This window comes from Podarcis erhardii, assembly GCF_964252035.2.
Source record: "Podarcis erhardii genome assembly, chromosome: Z".
Classification (NCBI taxonomy): Eukaryota; Metazoa; Chordata; class Lepidosauria; order Squamata; family Lacertidae; genus Podarcis; species Podarcis erhardii.
In genome coordinates this window covers 41,126,166-41,140,024 of record NC_138504.1, presented here as the reverse complement: position 1 = coordinate 41,140,024, position 13,859 = coordinate 41,126,166, and the positions used below count along the sequence as shown (strand labels likewise).

At 40.2% G+C, this 13,859-nt stretch overlaps 1 protein-coding gene across 3 annotated transcripts in view; it reads left to right on the top strand.

The window, feature by feature from the left end:
- The window catches only part of CNTRL (centriolin), a 59,609-nt gene that overhangs the window by 17,481 nt on the left and 28,269 nt on the right, over positions 1-13,859 (top strand). For all 3 annotated transcript variants that reach the window (XM_081847413.1, XM_081847412.1, XM_081847414.1), the window contains 7 exons: positions 480-599; positions 819-1,041; positions 2,196-2,305; positions 2,946-3,140; positions 9,145-9,298; positions 10,347-10,567; positions 12,089-12,265. In XM_081847413.1, coding sequence (XP_081703539.1) covers positions 480-599; positions 819-1,041; positions 2,196-2,305; positions 2,946-3,140; positions 9,145-9,298; positions 10,347-10,567; positions 12,089-12,265 — 1,200 coding nt within the window. The remainder of the gene's footprint in view (positions 1-479; positions 600-818; positions 1,042-2,195; positions 2,306-2,945; positions 3,141-9,144; positions 9,299-10,346; positions 10,568-12,088; positions 12,266-13,859) is intronic.

Below are 13,859 nucleotides of genomic sequence, written 5' to 3'. Positions count from 1 at the left end.
AATTCTTTTTTATTTTGAGTGTACATGTATTTTCAGCATTGTGCATGACATACCATTTGCAGATACCTTAGCGTGATTTGCATTAGATAGTAAATTGTTGTGATGCAGCAAATCTTGCATACAACTATTGCCAGCCGCTCCATAGCAGACAAGCCACTCCATAGCTGACAATTTGAAAAGACTCGAAGTGCATGCTGGGACTGGCTTGCTTTGTCATGGTTGGTGTGTTTGTTTGTGTGTGTGTGTGTGTGTGTTTTGTTTAACTATCTGTATAAATGCAACATCTAAAGCAAATGCATTTTGTTATGCAAATCTGACTAGTGTACCTTGTATTTTTGCTCTATAAAGATGTTTGTGTTGTGTCATTCATGCATGGATCATATAGCGACCCATGACACTGGCATTCCATTTAAATATATATGTTTATAAGACACAATTTGTTAACCTTTTGTTTGTTTGTTTGTTTGTTTGTTTGTTAGCTAAAGCAGAAGACAGTGGAATTAACCCGAGCCTGTCAGAAACAATATGAGCTGGAGCAAGAACTGGCTTTTTATAAGATTGATGCCAAGTTTGAACCATTAGGTTACTATCCAATAGAGGTATTTATTTGAAAATAGTATTTTCAGTTTTAGAGAGCCTACTTGATCCCAAACTTGTGCTGCACATCTGAATCAAAGTACAAAATCAGAACTGACACTCTGTTCCCCTCCTCAACTCCAAACTGATGGTGAGGATGGTAGAAGAGCATATCTCCAGTTGCACTAAACTGCCAAGGCACTCCAGTCTGGCTGAATTTGTACTATTATGTCCTATTTCAGGATGTTGAACTTGATGATGTACCGGGTGAAAGCCCTTACATTGGGAAATCTAGATACAAAAGGAACATGTACGCTGTAGAAGGCTATATCCCTAGCAAGGCTCAGAAGATGCAGATGGGAAATCTGGAAGAAGCAGAAGAACAAAAGATTCAGAAGCTGAAACTGAATATTCTTCAGTCACTAGATGCACAACTAGAAGAAAAAGAGAGAAAGGTTAAAGGAGGTACTTCCAACCTCCCCTCCCCTTGCAAAGTTAAATGTAGAAAACCTTTCACTCTGTGTGTATTGTCTTCCATCTGATGCTCTTGATTTCTGCTGAATGTTAAAGCTGACAGTTAAATTACTGACTCAACAGCATCTGAGTATCAGTCTAGTGAGGCGAGGGCTGAGGTGACATTTGAATACAAGACTTCCCAGTTTACACTCCTAGCCATTACAGTAGGTTTCAGTAGGCCAAAGGAATAGGTTTTACCAAAGCAGCTTCAGATCTCCTTCAAAGTGGAGCAGTTCAGCAATTTTAGACCCTGAACTTAATGGTCTAAAGAGGGGTGGCCATATGTGTTACATCAGTGTTATGTTAAAGCAAAATCCAAACAAGTTTGCCAACCCTGATGAAAAGGAAATGCTCTGTGCATGTTCCACAGTTTAAAGCTAAATCATGGCACCATCATGACTACAGAAATAAAATGTGGCTTGCTTCTGCCACCCCAATTGTAAACACTTCTACTTGGGAATAAGAATCATTTGGTTATGGAAAAGGATAACATGTTTATCTAGTAACAATAAATAGCCATATGCAACCATGTACAGGTTTAGTCGGTTATCTCTTGATTATAAAACATTTTACAATATAATAAGAAAAGATGCTGTAGCAACCAGAAGCAGGCCAGGTACAGTACTGGACCTGTTTGTCACTGTCCTCCTCATCTGCTGCTCTCTGGGTGGTTATTTGGGGCCCCAGATTTAGTCCCAAGACCCAGCTCTAGTCTGCACTATTATTCAGTCACTTGAATGCAACTCCATTCAAACTGGCTCACGATTGACCTTTTTCCTAACACCTTCCTAATTTTTGATCTGCTAGATCTCATTCAGTAAATCTATGTAAGCATATACATAAAAGACTACATATAATGCAATCCAAGCCTGCTCAGAAGCAAGCTCCATTGCCTTCAATTGAATTTATTTCCAAATCAGTGTATATAGCAATATAGCCTAAAAGATTTGCAGCATCGACAAACTTTCCTGTGCACTTCCCTGGATTGTGACCGCTGTTTTCTACTCTTCTGGAGACATTCACCATAACTGCAACATATGTCCATGTTGGCACTGGATAGCTGCAATTGGCATATCTTTAACATTTGTTTCTCATTTTCCCAGCCCAAGAAAAATTAACAGAATTGCTAGGTGAAGTAGCCAATGCAGAGCACCGTGTTTTAAAAGCAACAGAGGAGCTTAAACTAGTCCAAGATGTTGTGGCTCAGAAAAAGGTATGTATATAAGCCTCTACTCCCCTGCTAGGTTCTCCCCTGGAGCATTCTGTACATATTTATAGGCACAAGGTGAAAACATTTCTCTGTAACTATGGCCTTTTAAATGTGTTTGTAGGAGGGGGGTATTGATTCATTGTTGTTTCATTCTGTATGTTGTGTTCTCAGTTTGTATTTTTATGTTGTATACACATTAATGCAGTATACAAATTTAATAAACAACAATGTGGCAATAAACTGAAACAATTGAAAAGAAAGACCTGTTTATTTTTTGTGCATAAATGCCAAATTTCAAGCATTCCAATTTAATGTTTTGGGGCTGCACAGTAAAGCTGCATACCTTATTCCAACACTTGGCCATATGTAGCACTAAGGAAAAAGGCAGGTTTTCATAGATGATAACTTTTCCCTGTGAAATGCAGTGAAAGACTGATAGCCCTGTGGATGTTTACTTGAGATGCATTGGCTGCATTGGGACTAACCTCTACGTAAGCATTTATAGAATTGGGCCCACACTGCAGAATTCAAGTTCACAAGGAAAATCACTGAATCATATTTTTAAACCATACAGCTTGTGTAGTCTCTGAATCCTTTGTATCTCAGTCTTAGTTAGGTGTGTTTTCTGTTTGTTCAAATCTAGATGTCAGACGTGGAAAAGGAATGTCTTAGGCAAGAGCTAAGCAACAAGATACTTCTCCTAAATCAACTACGAGAAGAAGCTCTAGAACTAGAGAAACAGATGGAAAGGCAGCAGGAAGACATGGCCAAAAAAGAGAAGGAGTTAGGAGAACTGCAGCGTTTTATAGATTCTCTAGATCCTGAAGACCCAAGACATGTAAGTTTTACACACACATATATACATGAATTCAATATCTATAGTATTAATAGGAGATGCCAAATAAATTATTGAATAAATATCCAGTTAGCAGGAATAAAATTAGAATCTAGTTTTGTTTGAGTAATAGAGTAAATGACACTGTGCCCACAGGATTGTAGGAAAAGAGTTCTGCTAAATTTCAGTGGAGTATCTTTGCCCATTAAAATATATTTTTTCTAAAGAATTGTTTCAAAAATATTTTAATAAACGTATACAGTGTTTGACATTTAACTAGCACATTGCTGAAACATCATCAGAAAAGTTCATAGGTTCAGATGCAGTTCCCTAGGTTCTTTCCTTCATATAATGAAACAAGCTTCATTTATGAAAAGAAAATATATGCATTCATGGGGTGGTGAATATGTATTAGTACTGCATCTTAGGGTGATATTATTATTAATTTGATTTTATGTTTTTATTTATTTTATATGGGACAGAAGATATATTTTGAGAAAACCATTGCTACCACAGTAAACAATAAGCAACATGTCCCAATAAAATTACTGACTTTGGTCATGCTATGTAATAAAGTTGAATTAGATTACTCTAAGAGATTATGCCATATTTTCCCATGCGTATTGGGTGGATTCCTGCCATAGTCTGGACAATTTATGTATTAAATAAACATTTGCCCTATGTTATAAAAGGAATAGGAATTGTGTTTGCCCTTTGCTGCTCTGTCCTAACATGTTAATTTCTTAGCTAATATTATTGTCCATATTCTGGTGTACCAAGAATCAATGTTAAGCCCAGTGCCAGTTTTCCAACAGCCAGGGCAATTATTAATTTGATATTGGAACTCTGGAGTCCTGGTGACGACATTTTCAAGTAATAAATGGATTGGAAGAAAGCTACTTCAAGGTCTGCTTCTTTCTGTACCTGGTATGGAGAGCCTCTGGCCCACTGGGCATTTTTCATCCACACCCAAACAGTCTTCCTGAGACATGCTTGTTTCTTCCATACTATTTTGCAGAAATCTAGCCATGCAGGAATACATCTCTTCCTACATGGTCAGTTTGTTTTATTTTGGGTGTGTGACAGGAGTTTCCCTTTCTCTGTGTACAGCAAGCGAATGCAGAAAGAGATTTCCTGCCTAGTCAGCTTGCTATGTTTCATCTCTAGGCATTGAGAAAGGAGATACAGTCATACCTCGAGTTAAATATGCTTCAGGTTGAGCATTTTCAGGTTACACTCTGCAGCGACCCAGAAGTAACGGAACACGTTACTTCCGGGTTTCGCCGCTTGCGCATGCGCAGACGCTCAAAATGACGTCACACACATGCACAGAAGCGGCGAATTGCGACCCGTGCAGACGCACAGTCATGGGTTGCATTCTACTCAGGATGCGAACAGGGCTCCAGAACGGATCCCATTCGCATCCAGAGGTACCACTGTACTTTTTTCCCAGGCCTGCCTGCCTTCTCCAGAAGGAATGTTTGGGTGGCCTCATTCTACATTGTTCTTTTAAAAGCATGGCTGCAGTCTTTCAGATCATGTGACAGATAAAAAAATACCATGTGAGAACATTCCAGATAATGGACTATGCATGCTCAAGATGGTCAATCAGGCATCCTCAGTCTGCATGGCAAACTACTTTCGAAACTGAGTATGGAGATTTGCTATTCCAAAAAAAAAAAAGTCAAAATGTTCCACAAGGTTCACCTAATAGCTCTTTGTATTCTAGCCATTATCCTTTTTAAATCAATGTGGGAAGCTGCCTTATACTGAGGAAGTCCACTGTGTCATATAACTCAATACTGTCTACATTGACTGGCAGCAGTTCTCCAGGGTTTCAGGCAGGGGCCATTTCCAGCCCTACCTGAACATGCTGGTGATTCACCCTGGAAGCTTCTGCATTCAAAGCAGATGCTCAGCCACTGAGCTATAGTCCTCCCTCTATTCAGGTGCTTATATTACCCTCACATGACATTTCAATCCATATTCACACACAAATATGATTCATTTGTGCCCTTGTCTTAAGAAGCAACCATGTGGCATGACCCTAAGCATGTTTATGCTAAGTAAGCCAACCAAGCTCAGTATTATTTGTTATTAAACATATTTTTGAGCTATTGCAGATGAGTTTGTGGTTTTTTGAAATAGTATGCACAAAGTCTTATTTCTCAGGAAAAGTTGATGCAGTCTGCTGCACATCCTAGGCTAAGTTCTAACCTCACATTGGTTAGAAATATTTTAGCAGGACAGAAACAAGGAGAAGTAACAGATTTCCTTCTCTCCGCAAGGCAGCATGTGATGCAGACACACCCTAAGAGAAAAATTGTCATTCCTTCTAAAACAATGTAGATTGACTGGTTTCTTAATCTCAAGATGACTCATATTTTAAAGTTGCCTTTAACTATTTTGGGTGTGGACAGCTTTGTTTAATTGATCACACAGAATAAGGAATACAAACTGGACCTACATTTATTGGTGTAACTGTATAAGCTTCTTGGTGTCACAAAGCTCTAATTAGGCAGACCAGACCATTCCATTGTCCCAAGAGAGCAGTTATGCATAATTAAGGCTGCAATTCAGTGCACACTTTGGAGTACAGTAGTTGCACCAAGCTTAGTTGGGCTTGCTTCTAGCTAAACATGCAAACAACTGGGCTACAAGAATCTGATACAAAGTTACCCCCATAAATATTAGTTTCATTTTAAAAATGCATTCCTTTTAATAAACCAAACAATTTTATGTTGGCACAAACAAACTATAAATGTTAAGAGATCCATATTTTGCAAAAAGAAAAAAAAGTTTTGCAAAACAAAAAGTTAGTATAGCCTTTCATGCTTTCCAGTTATGTGGATATACTTGAAGTCTCATTCATATCTGGCTTATTTTTGAAGCTCAGAGGCTGATTATAAAAAGAAATTGTGAAGTCAACAGTCCAAGACCTCAGTCTCTCCAATAATAACTTTCTGTGTGTTTCAGGGAGGCTTTCTAAATGAAAGGAAACTGCTTTATTTAAGCTCAGCCTCTTGGAGAGTGGAGCTGCCTGTTACAAGCTGTAGAGTTGATTGGCTGCCTGCACTGCTTCCTGTGTTGTGATTTGAAGCAAACAGGACGCAGCCCAGCTAGCTGAAACAAGTAGGGATTGGAGCGCATGTTACCACTGTGCAGGCCTGACAAAGAGCTCTCACAGCTCCTGGGGCTTAGTTTCCCCCTTTCAAACCACATCCTAACCAAAGTGCAACTGTCAAACAGAAAAGTTTGGTGTACGAGACTAGATAGAGATTAAGAGAAACCGTGTTTGAGCTGAGCTACTTTTTTAGTACTGCTCGTCTTTCACAATGAATTCCAACTTTTAAGTGGGGCTTTCAACACAGGATTTGAAAAGAAGAAAAGACAAAGCAAACGCTGTAAGTGCCTCCCTCTCCCCTCCCTCAAAATACCATTGAGGAATCTCAACAGCAGCATACAATTTTAGAAGATAACATTGCTAAGTTATAGATACTTTTAAAACAGGACAAACTTGACTTGGCTTATTATGGATATTTGGACATTTGCCTCTTTTGTTATCTGCTCAGAAAATTAAATGAAGATTTGGTATGGGGATAGTCTGATAAAGTGAAACTTTTGCTTCAGCCATTTTGCATTACCTCAGTATTTAGGAAAGCATGCTTTTTCCTGGGATTTTAACTAATAAGGTTTTTGTTTTAAGTGTAATTGGTGGAGTTGTGCATTTATTTTAAAAGTACCATCGGATAGTTGGATTGCATTTTTGTATTAACTATTTTTTGTGGGGGCTGGTTCTGTACTCTTTATGCCAATTAGCACTCTGCTATTTTTGGTTCATAAAAAATATGTACCATGTTGGATGCATGTTGGATGCCTAAAACCATGAATGGAAGTAGTCTGCCCTGTAAGATTTGACACTGTGTTTCTAAACCAAGCAAACACTATCAAGCTTATAACCAAACTTGTCATTGTAACAGTTTCATTCAACTGTGGTTAAGTATGGTACTTAAGAGAAATGGTACACATAGCTGTGTTCAGTTGACACTGGTTATAGCTGCTTGAATAAAGGTGCTATTGACAAAATAAAATAAAATCTGGGTTGTAGATTTTGGGGGGAGAAGTATACAAATAATATTTTGGCATGAAACTGAAATTATTGGCTTATATTTTAATGCAGAAGATCTAGTATCCAATTTCTTTAGCACTCATTGGAGAGAGGCATATGAGGTTAGTCTGACTGGGTTGAGAAGGGTTTACAGAATGGTCTGTGTAACTTAAGGGGAGAATGGTAGTGTATAAGAAGCACTGGGCTGCAGCTACAGCACCCGTGGGTTGAGTTGTATCATTCTGTAAGGCAGAATACAAGTTACATTATACCCTGATGTCATCACACTGTACACTTCCCTATTTGGAGGTAGAGAGACACTTAGCACAGTGACATTGGGAGTGAAGGTTAGAATTACACTTTTTGCAGAAAGAAAGCAGAGAATGCAACATAGGATGTCACTTTATGCCCCTTCATTCTTGGACACTCTTCTAGGGATCAGGAATCATAGCAGACTAGGTGGTGGTGGTGGTGGTTTTCTTCTTCAATTTTACAAGATACTATGTGCACCATCTCCTAATTACCATGCTTAATCTGAGGGCACAGATGAATGAAGCTGTCACAATGGTATGTTTTATTATTAGTGCTCAACTTTACAAGGAATGCATGAGTCTCATATTGGTTAGGCATTCAGTATATACTGGGCATGCTGAGTTGCCCCCAACATTGCAGGGGCCTCTCATGTGTGTAAAACAACATACATGTGCCACCACCCCAACTCATCCAGACCAACTCAGCGTGCCACACACCCCTTCACCACATCCCTAGCAGAGGACAAGCCAGCACGAAGATGCTTCTCATTGGCAATCTCCCACTCTCGCAATCTCCACCAGAGCACTTTCCTGGAAGGTGGCCTGGTGATCATCAAAGGGACGGGCCAGCGTTTCCTACTGGTGCATCCCTTTGAGGATCATAGTGGATTTAAAAAAAATAAAAAATTGAGGCAGTGCTGCTTGAAAATTTTAGGGAGCCCTGCCCCCACGGCCCCTCCACAGATGGCACCAGTGGTATGTATAGAGGCAAGAGAGAGAGAGAGCACAGATTAATAAATTCTATGTAAGCTGCTAGCCACTTTAAGGATTTTGTTTTAAAAAACAGGCTTCAAATCTTAAAAATAAAAGTTCTTCCAGGTAGAAATTCCAGGTGTGCAAAGCCAACTCAACTAATGCAGAAGGAAATAGTTTGGAGAAAGGTGTGAGAAATGATGTGGCCTACCAGCTTCACAAAAGTAGATCCCTGTGGGCTTCTCCCAGAAGGATATACTGCTTATAAATGATATTTTGACCGTTCAACAAAATAAAATAAAAAACATATACATTTAATAAAATAAAATAAAAGATTTTTCAATCATTTTCAAACTTCCTGCAAATTGTTTGCTCCTAAGAATTTATATATGCTGTGGTCAGAATTGTAAGAAACTTGAAGCCCATCTAGCTGAAAGCCCTGTGACTGAAGTAACACTGTCCCTTTACATAATTAGGTTAATCATATAGGCAAAGCAACATACTTCAACGGTAGAGCACATGCTTTGCATGCAGGTCCCAGGTTTCATTCTTGGGCTTTAAAGACCCCATCAGGAACCCTGGAGAGCCCCAACCAATACTAAATTAACCAGTTGCCTGACTTGGCATAAGATAGCTTTCATTGTTCTGTACTGTGAAGTAGAGATGGGGAAACTTTAGCCTTCCAGATGTTGTTGAACTACCAACTCTCATTAGCCCCAATCAATATAGCTAGTGCTCAGAGATGATAGGAGGTGTAGTCCAGCATCATCAGAAAGTTCCCCGTCCCTGCTGTAGAACATTTGTGGCAAGGGTGCAGGAAGATCAGGATTGTTTGGGGTGCTTTGTTTGTTTTTAAACTACCGCCCTGAGATGTCCATTTAACTTCCACTCACAGGCTCATATGAAGGCTCAGAAAGCAAGCAAAGAACAACAACTTGACATGATGAACAAGCATTACAAGCATCTTGAAAGTCGCCTGGATGACATGCTGTCTCGGATTGCAAAGGAAACTGAGGAAATTAGGGACCTGGAGCAACAGCTCACAGATGGTAAAAATGTTATTCAAAACAGACTTTAGCTCAGAGGCTTTGGGCTTTTCCATAGTTTACATAGCATATACAGATTTTACACTCTACAGGCAACAGTTCTTAGAAGTACATATGCATGCTTTTAAGTATTTGCTGTAGGAAGTGCTCACTTAATAAATGCAGCAACCATGTTTGTTATTTGAAATGTGGAGCTATCCTTAATACGTGGCATGAGATTAAACTCCATCACCTTGGCTCTCCCTTCTGAGCACACCAATACCAGCCAAATTCTGAAAGCCTCAAAGCAGCATTCTGCCTCTCCTAGCAGGAAACCCATAAATGGCATCCAGGTTATCTTTCCAGCTCACTGAAGAGGTTTGTGGGATGACTTTATTTGATGGATTCAAGTGAGGTCACCTACTAGTGTAAGATACCTACTACTGTTGTTTAGTCAAGTAGAATTTTTTTATCCTGACGTTATTTCCCATTTGTAGTATGAGAACTCTTGGTGGAAGTCTCTGGAGATTAGTTTCCTGAATAACTCTTGTTGATTTTCTCTTAGAGCAGTTAGGAAAGTGAGGAAAAGTGGCACTACCTAGAGAAATGATGAGATCCTGGTCAAGAGAAATGGAACTTTCCACCTAACTTAAAATTTGTGAACTTTTACTGGCTAGGTTTAAAGAAAAAATGTATAGTTTCTGGGGGAAAACATTGCAATTCCTGGTTATCCAGTGCTGTATTTCTCCCTCCCTTCCCCACTTTATTTTAATGTTACTGTGCTGATCTAACAGAGTTACAAGCACAGTAAAAATGTACATGACTGCCAGTCTTATTGGACCAGATTTCTTCTTTAAAACATAAATGTTGGGTAAATGCAAATATGCTGTCACTTCAGATACTGAAATCAAAGTTTGTGTCTCCTATGTAAGTTTATTTTGAGACATGCTCAGTGATGTCACCTCACCTTCAGATAATCAGGGATAGCTCTCATGACTTTTTGGTGTTCCCTTGCAAACTGAAATACTTCTTTTTTCGTATTTCTTAACTCTTTCTCCTCTACCATTCACAGGCCAAATAGCAGCAAATGATGCACTGAAGAAAGACCTGGAAGGAATTATCATTGGGTTACAGGAATATCTAGAGAGTGTTAAGAGTCAGGCCAAACAAACCAGTGATGAATGCAAGGAGTTGCAGAGGGATAAAGAGGTGTTATTGCAAAGGCTGGAAGAACTCGAGGAGGAGAGAAACCAGCTGGAGATTGTTGCTATGGATGCAGAAAACCTGAGAAAAGTAAGATGCAAGAACTGTTATATTCCAAAAAGTCCTGATGCTTTTCCTCACTGGCAAACATAATTTAGAAACCAGGACAAAACAATGAGGTTAAGATTGGCAGAACCTTTTTATTTATTTCAACAATTTATGTACAGTGGTACCTTGATTTACGAACTTCTTAATCCATTCTGGAAGTCCGTTCTTAAACCAAAGCCGTTTTTAAACTGAGGCACACTTTCCCCACTGAGGCCTCCCGCCGCCAGTACCCTTCCACCAATCGGCTTCCGTTCGTAGACCAATGTAAAGTTCACTAACCGGAACACCTACTTCCAGTTTGTGGAATTCGTAAACCGAATAGTTCGTTAACAGGGCTGTTCGTAGACCGAGGTACCACTGTACTGCTTAACACCATAGTCTCTAAGAGGTGTACAGTGAAGTTACAAAACTGGTATAATGGAGATAAAATCAGTTAAAATTAACCGTAACATCAGGGAAAAAATGCCTACTAAATTGAGAAGGTCTTCACTAACCTCTGGAAGCTCAAGAGAAAGGCGGCCTGCTGGATCTCAGCCAGGTGGAAGTTCTACTGGGGTGGACCCACAATACTAAATTCCTCAAATACCTCAGTGATTGGACAGGGATATATGGAATTGATCCATCTTTAAGGATCAAAGTTGTTATGGGTCTTCTAAATTAATACAGAAATGTTGAACTTGGCCTGGTAGCATATGGGCAGCCAATGCAAGCTTTTAAACACCAGAGTTTTATGCTAGAGTAATGTTTTGCCACACTCATAAGGTTGGTTGGTGGGTGAGTGGTTGTGGCCCAGCAGAGGACATTCTCTTTGCTGGGTCCAGATTTGTGGAATCTCCTGACTGAAGTGCATCCAGCATCTTCACTTTACAGCTTTTGTCATGTGCTGAAGATCCACTTCTTTACCCTTGCCTTTGATGGTTGAAAAGTATTTATGACCTACTCAAAAATGTGATTAACTGTGATCATTTTTTATTTTAGTGTAATTGTCTTTGTTTGTTTTAAACTGTATTAATAGCTGGTGGGCAGCTCACAACCACCTGCCACTAATCATGGGATTGCAGTTTCCTGAATCAGAGCAACTGCTGATGCTCTGTAGACCTTGGCATGTTTGACCATCCTACTTGTCATCCCTGCAACACCAGGATGTTTTCTATCACTGGGGGGAAGGAGCTGGTAGGGAAAGCTTGATCATCCTTCCCATCCCACTTTTCCTCTGCAAACATCCATTTTTCTGTCACATCGCACACTGGGATAATATGCAGAATTGGGAAACCCACATTTGCCAACAATTATGTACATCTTATCCTATGGACTTCAAAATAGTATGTTGGGGAGGTACACCTCCAGTCCAGCAGCAGGGGTGGCTTAGCTCCCTTCCCCCCACCCCTTGCCCCCGTGGTAGATGTGTAGGGGCACAGTCTCTGTTTAGCAGGGATACATGCTACAACCATGTTAATGGAGAACTGATGAACTCAAAATTATAAAACACACTTTCGGTTCCAGGAAATCGCAGATCTTGAGCAGGCACTTGAAGAACAAAGAGAGCTCAATGAAGCCCTGCATGAGACTCAAAGGGAACATATCACATATGAGGCTGAGCTGGAGGCTGAACTGAAAGCCCGAGACATTGAAGCCAATCAGCATGAGGAAGAACTGCAGAGGCTAAAACAACACGGTCAAGTAAGTGGACATTCAGAGAGAAATGTCTCCTTTCCTTATACCTTTCATGTTTCTCCCAATCCATATAGGTTCCAAAATGTGACTTCTTTTTTCTAAAACTTATCTGTAAAGAATCCAGGTTGGTAGTAGTCATAGTGAAATGGAAAGAGCTCTCACGTAGGTGGGTGGCTGAGGGACATTTTGTCTGGTTTTCCTTGCTGCCGCAGTCCTGCCAGCTCTTCCAGTGGCTTAAACTGATTGGACTCTGGCTTTTTAACAGACTAGGGAAAGAATACATAGCTCAGATGGTTAAAGCACTGTGCTGATAATGCCAAGGTTGCAGGTTCAATCCCTGTATGGGACAGCTGCATATTCCTGCATTGCAGGGGTTTGGACTAGATGATCCTCAGGGTCCCCTCCAGTTCTACAGTTCTATGATTCTAAGACAGGGAGTTGAATTGCTGAAGCATTGTGATTGAGGAAGCTGGGGGACTTTATCTTACTCAATGAACAGTTTCCTGCTGTGAGGATTCCTGTTAGGTCTGTGTTACCTTGTCACCTACCAATCAAAAAGCAGCTATTAGTATTGTCAGAAAGATGTTGATGTTCTCAATCTTTCTCCCAATGAACCTTTTTAGTTCCATGAAAAAGAGTTTTGACTCTCTTAAATGTGATTCAACTTGGTAGCAGAGGCTAATCTAGGCGTGTCAAATGCATTGGCCCAAGGGAGGTGTACTAGGGTCATGGGGCTGGCCCAAGCAAAAAGAGTAAAGGGTCCACCCAACCCAACCCATACAGCATCCTAAATTATTGATTAAGGTTCAGGACAGATTTATAGTACTAGGACAATCAAGACATGGTCACGGTTTGTACATTGCCCATGAATACATTTTGAAGTGTGAAAAACTCTTGTGGGCACAACCCACCCCATACTGCAACTACACATGCACATGCATGCACACATTCCCCCCAGCAATTAGGCTTGAAAAAGCGTTTTTATCCCCCCTCCCCACCAAGATAGGTGGGGCATGATCTCCAGGGGAGTGCAACTGGAGAGGGAAGGTTTATCTTCCTTTTCTAGGTGCTATCTCAAGGAAGATCTCTCTCACACACTGCTGCGTTTAGGTTTGAAAAATTCTAGGTAGTAACAATTTTTTCAACCCTTATGGCAGTTGGTAAGAGGTAACATCAGGGTGACAACTTCCCTGCCAACTGTGACCCTCTGCCTCTGAAATTGTTCCTCTGTTGTAATTAGACTTGAAAGAAGCCTTCTATTAGCTACAATGTGGCTTTTTCAAGCCTAATTGCAGTGGCAAAAGGGATGGTGGTGATGATCCTCAGGCACCCATGAAAACTTTGGTGGACCAATGTATGCCCACAAGTGCTGGGTTGGCAACTCATACAATATCCCATGGTTAATGGCATATTAGGATTGAGCAGCATGTTCATACTAGCATGCTACTCAAGCCTGATATCATTATGCATAAAAGAGGCCAGTCATGACAATAGGGCAAATGGAAATTGAGAAGTTTGCTTGTTTTATGGAGTGTCAATGTCTTCCTTAGAAGAACGAGCTGTCCTTGCAAAATACATATTCTATTCAAATGTTACCTAA